This window comes from Anguilla anguilla, chromosome 2 (assembly GCF_013347855.1).
Source record: "Anguilla anguilla isolate fAngAng1 chromosome 2, fAngAng1.pri, whole genome shotgun sequence".
Lineage (NCBI taxonomy): Eukaryota > Metazoa > Chordata > Actinopteri > Anguilliformes > Anguillidae > Anguilla > Anguilla anguilla.
The window spans coordinates 68,783,487-68,798,201 of record NC_049202.1 but is presented as its reverse complement, the minus strand read 5'-3'; the positions used below and the strand labels follow the sequence as shown (position 1 = coordinate 68,798,201).

General features: G+C 49.5%; 1 protein-coding gene across 1 annotated transcript in view; it reads right to left on the bottom strand.

The window, feature by feature from the left end:
* Window positions 1–1,081: 1,081 nt before the first annotated feature.
* Window positions 1,082–14,715, bottom strand: part of usp43a (ubiquitin specific peptidase 43a) — a 142,939-nt gene continuing 129,305 nt past the window's right edge. Inside the window, exons 10-15 of the mRNA XM_035406605.1 lie at window positions 14,468–14,545; window positions 13,617–13,746; window positions 9,834–10,182; window positions 8,590–8,748; window positions 7,003–7,164; window positions 1,082–5,905 (exon numbers count right to left, since the gene is read on the bottom strand). Of these exons, the coding sequence (XP_035262496.1) occupies window positions 4,800–5,905; window positions 7,003–7,164; window positions 8,590–8,748; window positions 9,834–10,182; window positions 13,617–13,746; window positions 14,468–14,545 (1,984 nt within the window). The 3' untranslated portion in view covers window positions 1,082–4,799. The remainder of the gene's footprint in view (window positions 5,906–7,002; window positions 7,165–8,589; window positions 8,749–9,833; window positions 10,183–13,616; window positions 13,747–14,467; window positions 14,546–14,715) is intronic.

The window sequence follows — 14,715 nt, the reverse complement described above, 5'->3', positions numbered from 1 at the left end:
GATTCGACAACAAATTCAAATATCTTCCACAAATCTGGCGTTCCCTTTCCCTCCTGAGAGAGCAGAACATCCAGAAATAGTCGCTAACTTGTTTTTTTTTCTGATTTCGCATCAACCTAATATTTGTTGTTGAATCATTACCTATATCCAGTTGGATTTACAGATAATCTGTGAATATATAGAATTGGTTTGACAACTTCGTGATTCTTCAGTCATGTCTATGTCCAGAGGCAGGCCTAAACTTTGAATATTGTCAATGCAAGTCAATCGTAATGGTTGCACAAGGTTAACAGTAGTGGTGGAACTGACTATTGAGTCTTTTCTTGCTACAATAGAGCCATCTACTGAGCGATTATTGTAATTACTCAAACACTCTCCAGGTTCAATTTCCTGTGTAGGCAGGGCATGCACACAAAACATCAAGTAGCCTACACAATTATTTCAGACGATCACGGTTAAATGTATTTGTCTACTCGCAGACCCTGCTAAAAAGGAGTACTTTCTTCCTGAGTAAACTAAGGGTGAAGGTTGCAGAATATATCTCTTCATCGCCCTTTCCCACATCTTGAATGATTTCCTGTCAATGATTATAAAATAAAAACCAAAATCTGAACCTTTCAAACTTTTTTCTTAGTAAAAAAATAAATAAAAAGAAGTAATAATTGGCCTGGCTAAAGACACTTCCATTGGTTCCTGCCTGATTCCATAAAAATATCAACCAATCACCCTCAACCACCCCCAATGTGTGGCTGCCACCTGGGTGATGCAGGGCAGCCATTTTGCACCAGAATGCTCACCACTCATCAGCTGAGGTGGAGAGGGAGAGGACAATTTTTTTTGCCAATTAAATCAAGGGATTGAACAGGTGGCAGGTTAAGAGAACGCAGGATGTTAATTTGGCCAGGACAGCAGGGAACTCCCCTACTCTTTGCAATGAGTGTCATGGGATCTTTAATGACCACAGTGAGTCAGGACCTGTCTCAGCAGAAAGTCAGAAATAGGAACTCAAACCTTACCAAGATCCTAATGCATAACACAGCTTCCCCCCCACACAATTAATCACTCAATCACAGCCAAGTAGTGATAAACATTGTGTTTTATTTTGGAGTATTAAAAATAAAACAGTATATTATGTATAGCAGTATTCTTGGGTGGATACAAACCACTTTTGTTGTTTCCATAGTATACCATTTCGTACCCCTTTTGGAGAGAACACCTTTGATTAAGATCTGCATTTGTGCTTTACCCTACACCCTGCCCATGTGACCTGGGGCAGCTGCTAGTCTACTACGTTACTTCACATCTATCTTTGATATTTACAAAGCTGTTATAAAATGTCAAACTTTAAAAAATTGCATATAAAACATTTTAAACCCACATTTCACAAAATAACTGAAAAAACATCCTTCATTTATAGTCCTTTTTTTTTTTTTTTACAAGTGCTCATTTTTTTTTAGTAAACATTGTGATTGATACTTCCCATGTACACATGTCAAATGAATCAGGGAAAAAAAAAACATCAAAGTAAATGTATTAAAAAAAACAATACAGACTTTGTGTCTTGATCAGCTTTCTATATATCCTCTGATATTTTTCCAATTGTGTTACAACAGAAATACAACAGAGTGGAACTAGGATTATTAAAATCATTTTAAGAGACAGACTAACCTATCCCTTATTGGTGCAAGATTATAAGTAAAGTAGCCATGTAAATATGTGGAACAACCAAGTAGTTCATTTTAATTTGCTACGAAAATATGTAGCTATAACACAGTTAGTAAAATTTATTTGAACAACCCTGTGCCGAACGAGAAAGAACTCACAGAAGGCGAGAGTGATGCTTCGGAAAAGGTGGGTAGGAGCACAAAGGATTCGCTTTCATGGGACAATAAACTGCTAAATCATTGTTTGTGACCAAGGACACTGGCTAGCATGCTGGCAGAACCAGTTGGTCGTACAGACTCAGGACCGTGTGATCGAGGCAAACCTGGCTGTTATGGACAGACACAAGCCAAAACCATGTCTGAAGTAGACAAGAGGGGAAAAAATCCAATCAACGGCAAGCACATATATAAGCATCACCACTGGCCTTCAATGGGAAAAAAAACAAACTTTGTGAACATTTTATTTGTGAACAGTTTAGAATAGTTTAGAATATGAACGTTAATTTTCTTTATTATTGTGTAAAGTAGGCCGATAGCAGTGGGAGTTTCTAAATACCCCCTCCCCTCCCCTCCCCATGGTTAATTGTGCTGTTGTCAGTAATCTACTTCTTTCATATCTATACAATGCAAATTCAAAAGCAGGTGCAGGCGAGAGCAATGTCTGACAGGGAAGGATGTACACTACAGGATGCGGCATGTAGAAGTCAGAGCAAAGAGGCCGTTTCCGGACGAAGAACCCTAACGCACGTTACCTCTTTTCATTTTCCGATGGGCGCGTGCATCACATACTGCAAAAGCTGGGCCTCTCGAACCCGGCTCCATCCATCAGTGCGGTTTGAGGTGTACCAGCAGACCAACGCAGTGCACTCCGCTCTTATAATGACCACGCTTTGGCATGAAGACTGCGCTAGAGACGGACTGTAAATCACTGCACACAAATCAAGCGCGATGGGATTTCTTGGACAAATGGTCAAGTGACCGAATGTGGTCATGGCACAATGTGGTTTTGGAATTCAGAAGAAGGTCGTTGCCATAGTTAACACAGGTTAAACCCAAAGACATTGAAGACATTATCACTGCCCCACTGAAACTGTCTGCACACCAGCTTTCATACAACTATAATCACAGGGTGAAATACAGTAACTCACCGTCAAAGATTTATTGCTTGTTCTACCAGATCAAAATATTATTTGATAAAAAAATACTATGGTCAATGCAGCTTGATTACCAAAACACAGAATAATTGTTTGACCGCAATTAATACACAGAACTATTTTAATGACTGTATGCATACTATGCGCATGCTGGGAACTCCAAATGAGAGCGAATGAAAGCAGATTTGCACATGAAAGGCCCGAGATTCCCTTGGCGGAACACAGACGCTGTTTTAGCTAATCTTTCACAGCGGGAAACACGAGTCAAGATGCCTCAGTCACCTCTCGTCAGCGAAACTTCACAACTTCCTTGTCGTCACACGGGGAAATTCGGAGGGAGAGGACAAAGTCCACGGCCCTCTGCCAGAATTCCCTCCGCTGATTTCTGACAGTCACCCAAAATAAAATCTGGACTCCTAAAGTGCGTGAGCTGGACTGTGAATTTCGCGCACACGCGCGGGCTGCCTGGATCACGTTTAGACTGGATCACCGTGTGCGCCCTAGCTGCTGCCTTTCGCTCACAGCTGGTCTGTTTTTTCCCTTCCGTCCGACACGCAGCCTTTCCTCACCCCTGTGAACGCGAGACAATGGCCTATCTGATTAAGCAGAGGAGGAGGACGAGGGGGGGGGGGGGGGGGGAAACCTTGAAGCTTCAGACGGTGTCCAGCTCTCAGTCAGCATAAAAGAGCATATTAGACAATGCACTCAGGGTAACAAACAGAAAGAATGGTGCACATGAATCGTATGGTAATAAGGTCTGTCGAGCGCTCGGCCTCAGGCCTTGCCGTTCACATTTTCTCTCTGTGCATTGAGTAGCGGCTGCAGTGCTGATAACACTAGACACAATAAAACGCGGTATAGAAATATTCAGATACAATCTCCTTCGTTTGTAATGAAAGGAACACAGCGCATCGGACTGCCTGTGTTTCAGCGGCTCATTAGAGATGAAAGATCCTTTCCTGATCTGATTGTCAGCAGAGAGTACTTTCCAACCCAGTCCTTCCACCTTTTTTTTTTTTTTCATTCAATCGCAACATAAGCAAAGGTGTTCTTTTTGGGAATCAAGCTACGATTTAACCCTCTCCCTCCCGGCAGCTGTGCTCGCTGCAGCTGGCTTTGTAGAAAGTGCAGAGAACAGATTTGCAATATGAAAAACTACGGGAATCTAGCAGCCATTTTGCAGTGCAAACACAAACAATCATTTGACAGTTCATAGTTTTCTTTTATAATGGAGTGGTTAAATAAAATATTACTCTGATATATATTTTTAATCTTCATTTATGTACAAAGAATGTAGAGTGATTTGCTTGTGTTGCGATACAAAACAATATAAATAATTCATCGATAATTTCCCCTTTTTCTAAATCTTTTTTTCTTCTTCTGCCCAGATACTTATTTAATTAATACTTTCGTGATTAAAGAAAAAAAAAAAAAAACTGCTAGACAAAAATAATGTCTTATGGTAATGCTGAGACACGAAGTGACCAGAATTAGTGGGTAATGTGTGTGACCCGAACGTGCAGTTACAGTGTCGAACAATTATACAGAAGTCTGCTTGTCTGAACTGTATTGGTAGAGGCACTTGCTGTCAATTGTCACAGAAAAACCTTAACAAAAAATCAATAAAAAATACTCTTTAAAAAAAAAACAAAAACAACTGATTATCTCAGGATATATACTCTCACAGCTTACAGTACTCCCCCTTACCCAGTGTGTACGACCTGTGAATGCTGGGTAAACGAGGGCGGGTGGGGGGGGGGGGGGGGGGGGGGTCTGAGTCAGACCCCCCAATGCTGCCTCTCCTTCCCATGATGCCCACGGTCGCCGCTGTGCCTGTGGAGTTAACTCAGCAGATGCCCTAAACCTCAGAAGAAGAAGACCCACACAAGCCTCTGAGGAAGCAGACGCGCAGGCCACGCCCTGTGGGCGGGGGCTATTGCTTTGATTGGGTGCGGCCGGCCGTGCGCGCGCGCGCACTTCCTCAGAAGCTGGACTCGGGCACCGCCCTCTTCCTGCCCAGCGAGGTGGTGCTGTAGCGTGCCCGCTGCAGCGTGCCGTGGCCGGAGGGCTTGTCCGCGGCGAGGCCGCTGCGCGGGGGGGGCGGGGCCGCGGGGCCGTTGCGGTGCAGGGAGGCGGTCCTGCGCAGCGCCAGGTCCGGCCTGCTGGGGATGCTGGACGAGCTCTGCGAGCGCTTGATGTCCGCGGGGCCGCGGGCGACCCTGCCGTTGGCCAGCTCCGGGCCGCCCCTGCCGCCGCCGCCGCTCCCCCGGGGGGCGCCGTTGGCCTTGCCCTCGGCCGCCCCGCCCGCCGCCCCGCCGGGCGTCCCGTTGGACAGGGACAGCCGGGACGCGCCGCTCTTGGCCGAGTCGCCGGGCCTCGCCGCCTCGCCGTCCCGCGGCCTCCTCTGCGCCTCCTTCTTCAGGAAGCCCGGCTTGAGGAAGGACAGCAGGCCCTCCTGGCCCCGGGGCTCCTCCCCTCTCCTCCCCCGGACCTCCTCGGGGCCCGCCGAGTGGCTCTTGCTCCTCCTCAGCGTGGAGTCGGAGCTGGAGCCGGGAGGAGGCGCCGGGGCGGAGCTCCTGTGGGGCTGGGGGTCGCCGCCGCCGCCGCCCCCCGGCTCCGGCCTGTTCTTTTTGGAGGTCCTCCGGGGCAGGGTGCCGTCGTCCCTGGGCTTGCTGGCCCGGCGCTGGCCCTCGGGCGTCCGGCCCAGGCAGCTCAGGCTGCCCGCGCTGGGGGAGCTGACGGCGGCGGCGCCGGAGGCGCTGGGGGGCGGGCGGCGCGTTTCGGGCGCGTCCTTCTCCGTCGGGCCCGTCATCAGCGTGACGATGGAGTCCTTGGTGCAGCGCGGCCGGCGGCCCGACTCCAGGTACTGCACCAGCTCCCCGGGCGTGGGCGCAGGGGCGGGGCCGGGGGCGGGGCTGGAGGCAGGCGCGGGGGAGGGGGCGGGGGCCGGTTTCTGCCGGTCCTTGGAGCCGAAGGACCAGCGCAGGGGCAGCACTTTGCTCAGGGCCTCCCGGGTCTTGGTGGGGGTCCTCATGCTGACGCTGCGGCCCTGGAGCCCCCGGACAAACGGCCGGGTGTCAAACCCCCCTGGAGCACAAACACGGCCTTAACACCACACTCAGCCATGTACACTTACACAGCTCCGATACGAGCACAAGCAGGGCCTTAACTCCACACTCCACACGCCACACACCACACTCCACAGCTCCGATACGTGCACAAGCAGGGCCTTAACTCCACACTCAGCCATGTACACTTACACAGCTCTGATACGAGCACAAGCAGGGCCTTAACTCCACACTCCACACTCAGCCATGTACACTTACACAGCTCTGATACGAGCACAAGCACGGCCTTAACTCCACACTCCACACTCAGCCATGTACACTTACACAGCTCTGATACGAGCACAAGCACGGCCTTAACTCCACACTCCACACTCAGCCATGTACACTTACACAGCTCCAATACGAGCACAAGCAGGGCCTTAACACCACACTTCACACGCCACACACCACACTCCACAGCTCCGATACGAGCACAAGCAGGGCCTTAACACCACTCCACAGCTCCGATATGAGCATTGCACACGTAAAATGATGGTTTGTGAACTTTGACTAAAACCCTGAAGGTGCATTAAGGCGAACAGAAATGGTTGATATTTGCACAATTACCCTGCACGTTGGGTGAATTAAATCATGCGCAAAGGATGAATTAGTCACTGACAAAACATGAGGAGTTTGCTTATATCGAATTATATCACTTTTCCTGACAAAAAGAGACAGGAAAACACCTGTCTCTGCGTCTGTTTTGCACTCTGTAAAAACACACTTTCAGGTCTCCAAGGAAAATTCACTGTGATGTTCCACCAGAAAGCTGGAGACATCTGCCTAGGTGGCTGTTTCGCACACAAGTAAAAACCAGTTTTTGGCTCTCAAAGGCAACGTTTTCTGTGATATTCCTGTGTAATTATAGCTGATCTCCTCACTTAACAGCTGTGCAGCCCATCTGTACATGTAACGGCTACAGCTAAAATTGGATTTTCAAAGCAGTGCTGATTATGCTAGCAATGCTACATAAACAGCAGCGCCATGTTTCAGCTGAGGAATAGGCCCAGTGTAGAGAGTAGAGAGGCCTGAAGTGCCTGAAGGGCTGAACCTCCACCGGTCACCACGGTAACTGACCTTTCTCTGCTTTGGGGGGGTCGTCCAGGAAGACGGGGGACTCGGGCGAGTCGGGGACAGAGGAGGGGCAGGCGGTGGAGGTCCGGGACACGAGGCTGCCCCTCTTGCTGTCCCCCGTCAGGCGGACCAGCCAGTGGTCCGACACGGAGGAACTCGTGGAGCCTGTGGGGAGGAGGAGGAGCCCGGGGCCGTCAATCACACGCTCAGTCAGTCAGTCAGTCAGTCAGTCAGCGGTCAGTCACACGTTCAGTCAGTCAGTCAGCGGTCAGTCACACGCTCAGTCAGTCAGTCAGCGGTGTGTCAGTCAGTCAGCAGTCAGTCACACGGTCAGTCAGTCAGCAGTTAGTCACACGGTCAGTCAGTCAGTCAGTCAGTCAGCGGTCAGTAAGTCAGTCAGCAGTCAGTCACATGGTCAATCATTCAGTCAGCAGTCAGTCACACGGTCAGTCAGTCAGTCAGTCAGTCAGTCAGTCACACGGTCAGTCAGTCAGCAGTCAGTCAGCGGTCAGTCAGTCAGTCAGCAGTCAGTCACATGGTCAATCATCCAGTCAGCAGTCAGTCACACGGTCAGTCAATCAGTCAGTTAGTCAGCAGTCAGTCACACGGTCAGTCAGTCAGTCAGTTAGTCAGCAGTCAGTCACACGGTCAGTCAGTTAGTCAGTCAGCCAGCGGTCAGTAAGTCAGTCAGCAGTCAGTAACACGGTCAGTCAGTCAGTCATTTAGTCAGCAGTCAGTCACACGGTCAGTCAGTCAGTCAGCAGTCAGTCACACGGTCAGTCAGTCAGTCAGCAGTCAGTCACACGGTCAGTCAGTCAGCAGTCAGTCACACGGTCAGTAAGTCAGTCAGCAGTCAGTCACACGGTCAGTCAGTCAGTCAGCAGTCAGTCAGCGGTCAGTCAGTCAGTCAGCAGTCAGTCACATGGTCAATCATCCAGTCAGCAGTCAGTCACACGGTCAGTCAATCAGTCAGTTAGTCAGCAGTCAGTCACACGGTCAGTCAGTCAGTCAGTTAGTCAGCAGTCAGTCACACGGTCAGTCAGTTAGTCAGTCAGCCAGCGGTCAGTAAGTCAGTCAGCAGTCAGTAACACGGTCAGTCAGTCAGTCATTTAGTCAGCAGTCAGTCACACGGTCAGTCAGTCAGTCAGCAGTCAGTCACACGGTCAGTCAGTCAGTCAGCAGTCAGTCACACGGTCAGTCAGTCAGCAGTCAGTCACACGGTCAGTAAGTCAGTCAGCAGTCAGTCACACGGTCAGTCAGTCAGTCAGCAGTCAGTCACACGGTCAGTCAGTCAGTCAGCAGTCAGTCACACGGTCAGTCAGTCAGTCAGCAGACAGTCACACGGTCAGTCAGTCAGTCAGCAGACAGTCACACGCTCAATCAGTCAGTCAGCAGACAGTCACACGCTCAGTCAGTCAGTCAGTCAGCAGACAGTCACACGGTCAGTCAGTCAGTCAGCAGACAGTCACACGCTCAGTCAGTCAGTCAGCAGACAGTCACACGCTCAGTCAGTCAGTCAGCAGTTAGTCACACGCTCAGTCAGTCAGTCAGTCAGTCAGTGGGTCAGCAGGACTCGGTGGCTGGGCTCACCTCTGACTGAGCTGCCGGCGGACCACGGTGGGATGGTGTTACGTCTCTGGTAGAAGAGGATGTAGGCCCCCCGCGTGCAGATCTCCTCCTCGGGCACCAGGTCCACACTGCTGTCATCATAGCCATACCACTGCCCGTCCACCGAGTTCCTGCAGTACGCTGCACACGCAGGACACACACATACACACACACACACACACACACACACACACACATGCGCAAGGGCACACATACACATGCACAGGCACAAACAAAAACTCAGGGTCAGCACACTGCTTGAGGAAAAGTTTACCAGCGTAGTTAATCATCCAAATATCAGTTACATCACAGCCGGCTTTGGGGTGACATGCTTGACACAACATGGATGGCAGTCAGTGAAATGACATAACATGAACAGTGTTTCTAAGCACTGCTCCTGGTGGGCAGCAGTGCATGCTTGTTACAGGCCACACTGGGCTCAATTAATCAGGATGTAAGTGAGCTGTTACTTCACAGCTACCTGCTGTAAGATATTTTTTCTAAGAGAGCTGTTACAGTAGCGTTAGACTGCTAAGAACGTGACAGTAAAGGTACTTCTCAGCTCGTTATTGCCTTAGTTGCCTTAGATGAGCTGTGAAGATTACATTCAAGGCCGCTATAATGGTGATTAATCCAATCCTCTCCTGTTAATTTGCCTAAAACAATTGAGCAATTAAGCTCCATCAACAAAGAGTGCTTCCCCTGCTGCAGTGTGAGGTGTTAAAATAAGCAGTGAGAGAGATATTTTCCCAGCGTTAGAAGAAGAAACATTTTTCAGAAAACGCATTTAGTATAAAGTAAAACCTGAAACACTGAGCCCAGTTAGGATGCTCAGAGGTCCAGAGGGACCAGGAAATATTTTACACACTGCACAAGTGAAAATATTTATATATCCAAATAAATAACAGACCTTAATTCAAGTGATATCACATGTTGTGTCATGTTTGAGTACAGAGTTTCACACAATATTTGTAACGCTTCTGTTACGTAACAGCATCCTAAAGGCTTCTGGGACGTAACAGCTTCCCAAAGGCTTCTGGGACGTAACAGCTTCCTAAAGACTAAAGCATTGCTTTTGTTTCAGAATGGGTCACAAAAGTACTGTAGACTGTTACGGGGGGAATTACACACACTTCACACACGGTGCCGAGCCGAGCTGGGCAACGGCGTTCTTGCGAAGCGGCCATTTTGCCCCCCCGCGGCGGCGGTGGCGGCGGCGCTCGTACCCGTGTAGTGGCCCCCGTGCATGCCCCCGTGGTGGTTGCACACCGCGTAGAGGTCGTACAGGAAGTCGGGCGGCGAGCAGGAGTCCGGGGAGTGCGGGTGCTTCCACGCGGACGGCCAGGGGCCCAGGCCGCGCGCGCCCTGGCTCCTCTTCACCACGTGCGGCGCCATGTCCAGGCCGGCCAGCGGGAAGCGCACCAGCGTGGACAGCTTGTTGCGGCGCTCGCCCACCTGCCGGAAGCGCTTGAGGTGGAGGATGAGGATGTCGGGCAGCGTCCACAGGCTCATCTTCACCATGCCCTGCTGCAGCTGCTTACAGTGCGGACACTTCCAGGCGTCGTCCGGGGCCAGCTGAGAGTACACACACACACACACACGCACACACACACACACCCAGACACACACACACACACACACACGCGCACACACACACAGACACACACACACACACACACACACACACGTATGTGTTAAATTCATAAACTCTTTTCCCCACTGTTTTTTCTCAAGGAGCGCCAGGGCCTTCAGCCCACAGATAAAGCAGCTTATGATGTCGCGCCCATTCATTAACTAACAGACACATCTCCCATGCCCACGGCTTCCTTGAGCGCCCGCTCGCGCATCCTCCTCGGGGCGCCGCACGGCACCTGCAGCCGATTGGTCCAGCAGCCGGCGGGAAAAGAGCCACATCTCTCCAGCGGCATGTTTATTTATAACCCGCGCAGGCTCCACTCCACACTCAACTCAGCATCTTCGAGGCTGATTGGCCGCCCCGCAGAGAACCACACACCGACCGTGGGGAACAGGCCGGGGATTCAGAGAGGAATCGAGCAGCGGGGAACTCCCAAAGTCCGCGGAAACTAATTACAGCCAAATAATTACAACACGAGACCTTCTGACACACGGGAGTTCAGCGTTTAATGGGGCATCGCTACGGAACAGAGCGGAGGATAGCTCTGAAGATGAATGGGCATGGCATGCAGAACAATAGAGTCATCGGAATACGATGACATCAGACACGCAAATGTGGATGCATGTCATGTGACAGAACTTGCTGTGAAAATATAAGTAGAAGTACACAATTCAAGAGTTCAACTCCATGAGTGCCTCTTGTACAGGAAGCCGAACGTGTGAAATGAGCCAATGACACTGAAACCAAAGAAGTTTCTGCAATAATGGAAGAAGCTGAGCTGGACCAGATCTAAGCGGGCAGGCGTCACTGGCACAGGCTACAGGGACACTAGTTGACATGCAAAGTCTGCAGGACAGGAAGCTTGTGCAGTTCTGGGTAAGCCTGCACCAGCTAATCAAGCAGGGATTTCCAGCTTCAACACTCAAGAGGTGTCGTAGGTTTTCATGTCCTATTCCAACGTAAGAACCGCCAACCGTGCCTTGTTCTGGCTTCACTGCAAGACCGAAGCGTGTGCACTCCTCTGATAGGTTAGCACACGAGCCAATGACACGGCCACACTGCACGTACAGAGTACTACTGGAGAGCAACAGCACTCCAGCATCTTTCCCTGACGGGACAACAGAGGGAAAATACTACAGGACAGTAGAGATCAGATAACTGAGAGTAGCAGAGTTGAAGACTGTTGAAGGGACAGTAACCTGAAGAACGATGGGCGACTGAAGCTCACCCTACCCCATGGGTCCATGGTTATTCTCAGCTATAACCTTTTAAACATCCTTTTTTAGAATATACCGGGAGATCTGCAGTTCCTGGCATAGTCCTCCTCTAACCCTTCTGCTACCTCCTGAAAAAAGACAAACTGTGCTAGACACACTTACAGCCAACTGAGCAGGGCAACTTGGATGCTAAATGGGTCACTTTCCCTGCTGCTCACAGCAAAGGGGAACAAAATAGGCCAAACAGCCTCCTCTCATCTCTGTCTCCAGACCCTCTTACTTTTAAAGCTGGCCCCCTCTCCCGCCCTGCTAACAGAACTGTGGCCGTAAACGGGAATAAAATGTTCATTTACACATCCGCAGTTTCTGTGTATTAACACACAGCCAGCCTGAGTGGCGAAAGAGGTTTAAGAGCAAGAGAAAGACAGGCTGCAATAATGGCCTACCCCAGGCTTCACTTAAATGCCATTCTTTTCTTTTCATTCATTTTCCCCCAAATTCAGAATGTCCAATCATATATAACGTCGCGATCGTGTCACAAATCTCAGCACGCGATGCGGGAGAGTGTAGACCAGTGCTCTCAAACTCAAATCCTGGAGGGCCGCTGTGTCTGCTGGTTTCTGATGTGTTCCTGCACTTAGGTGCTTGATTTAAGTCTCCGATTGGCTAAAGGGTCTGCACACCTAAAGGCCTAAATTTAGGTTTGGCTGCCGGTTGAAAGGAAATCACAAAACCAGCAGTGACTGCAGCCCTGCAGGACTGGAGTTTGAGACCCCTGGTACAGACAATCACGCTCTCCTCTGAAGCACGTGATAATAGCACCAGCTGCTTCTGTGCACACACTGCAGGCCACAAGCCAAGCCTGCGCAGACGTGAGTCAGAGGAAAACACTCAACGCGCAGCTGAAGCGAGAGGACTGTGGGTGCCGGATTGACCAGCGGGGGTCGCTAGAGAGCAATGAGGACTTGATACGGACTTACTGAGCTGAGCTAGCAGACAGCGCTTTACATTTAGTATTTAATTTTTAACTGCCACTGGTCAACTTTTTAACTTTTAACTCTTACTCCTGTTTAGTACACAATTTTTACTGCATTTTACCTTTTTACTGCATGGGATTTTACTACATGTACTGTGTTGTCTTTTTGTGTGCATTTGATGTTCTTATATGTACTGTATTGTATCTCTACGTGAGCTATGCACCAGCGAAAGACAAATTTCCATTATTGCTTGCATTAATGGACAATAAACTTTTGAATCTTGAATCTTGAATGAGATATGGGAGGTAGGGCTGACTAGGGATGCACATTTCAAATAATTCCTTCGATCGAAGATCTTTAAAAAGGTAACAAATGAGCAATCGATATTTGTTAAGGTAAAAGGCTGTACAGCTGTACAGCTCACCAATACAAACAAGAGTGATGCACGAGGCCACACCTTCCCCTGACTCCAGGCTGCGTGAACTGGCCTCTCTTCACCCACATTCAAAACCAATTAAACCACAATACCCACAATTTGAAAGCATCGTTTGGACGGTTGCTAAATTTAGACGAGAAAGGCACCATAATCAACATGGCTCAGAGAATTTAATGCCTCTTTCTTCTCCCTGCCACACTTAAATTGGCCATTAGGTCTGTCGGTACAGACGCAGCCCAAGGGTATACATCTAGCTTGTAATAATAAATGAAAGATTTGTTGCCAGATACAAAACTTTATTGTAACTTAGCCCCACTGATAATCACAGGTTCGACTCACCAAGAGATCACTCACCTTGATCGACATGAACGTGTAATGAAGAATGAACAAAAATTGATTAATGGTAAACACCCCCACACCTGACAGGGGGTGGAGGAGAGGTGGAGCAGTGGAGGACAGGAGGTGGAGGAGAGGTGGAGCAGTGGAGGACAGGAGGTGGAGGAGAGGTGGAGCAGTGGAGGACAGGAGGTGGAGGAGAGGTGGAGCAGTGGAGGACAGGAGGTGGAGGAGAGGTGGAGCAGTGGAGGACAGGAGGTGGAGGAGAGGTGGAGCAGTGGAGGACAGGAGGTGGAGGAGAGGTGGAGCTGTGGAGGACAGGAGGTGGAGGAGAGGTGGAGCGGAGGGCAGGGACAGTGGAGGAGAGGTGGAGCGGAGGACAGGGGCAGTGGAGGACAGGGCCTTACCTGCTCTTCTTTGGTGTAGAGCTGGAAGCACTCATCCAGAGTGCAGCTGTGCTGCTGCAGGTGCTGCTGCTGCTGGATTCTCACGCTCTCTGCATCCTTCACCACCTCCTCCTGGATGTTTCCAAACAAGCTGACACACACAATTACAGCATGTTTACACCACTGAGGCTGGGCACACCGACACACTACGTTGTTTTTGTGTGTATTTTGTGACAAAACATTATGCTTTCTTGATAAGTGAACCATGTGTGTGCCATGTATGTGCATTTGTGTGTGTGTGCATGTGTATGCGGTGTGTGTGTGTGTGTGTGTGTGATATCGTAGAGTTGTAGAGAACAGTATGGTATGGTAGTGTGTATTATGGTAGAGTGGTAGGCTATTGTCTGGTTATAGTGGGTAGAGTGGAAGTGTGTAGTATGACAGAATGGTAGGGTATAGTATGGTAGAGTGGTAGTGTGTAGCATGGTAGAGTGGTAGGGTATAGTATGGTAAAGTGGTAGGGTGTAATATGGTAGAGTAGCAGTGTTTAGTATGGTAGAGTTGTAGGGAACAGTATGGTATGTTAGTGTGCAGTATGGTAGAGTGGTAGTGTGTAGCATGGTAGAGTGGTAGGGTATAGTATGGTAAAGTGGTAGGGTGTAGTATGGTAGAGTAGCAGTGTTTAGTATGGTAGAGTTGTAGGGAACAGTATGGTATGTTAGTGTGCAGTATGGTAGAGTGGTAGGGTATAGTATGGTAAAGTGGTAGGGTGTAGTATGGTAGAGTAGCAATGTTTAGTATGGTAGAGTTGTAGTGAACAGTATGGTATGTTAGTGTGTAGTATGGTAGAGTGCTTGGGTAGGCGCCCTCACCATTCTTTGACTTTGTGTTCCCACTCGATGATGAATTTGACGTGAGGAGGTCCCCCCGGGCCACAGAACTTCAGAGCTCTGTAAAGACAGAAGGTCAAAGGTCACTGCTCTACACAGGATACAAGCGTATCCTAAAGGATCTGGCCTTCTGACATACAGGCATACAGGGCGGCAGCACCGGATTTCACAGTGAACACAGCATACAGCTGCATTTAAGCCATAGTTAAAATACTGTCCACATTTGTGCT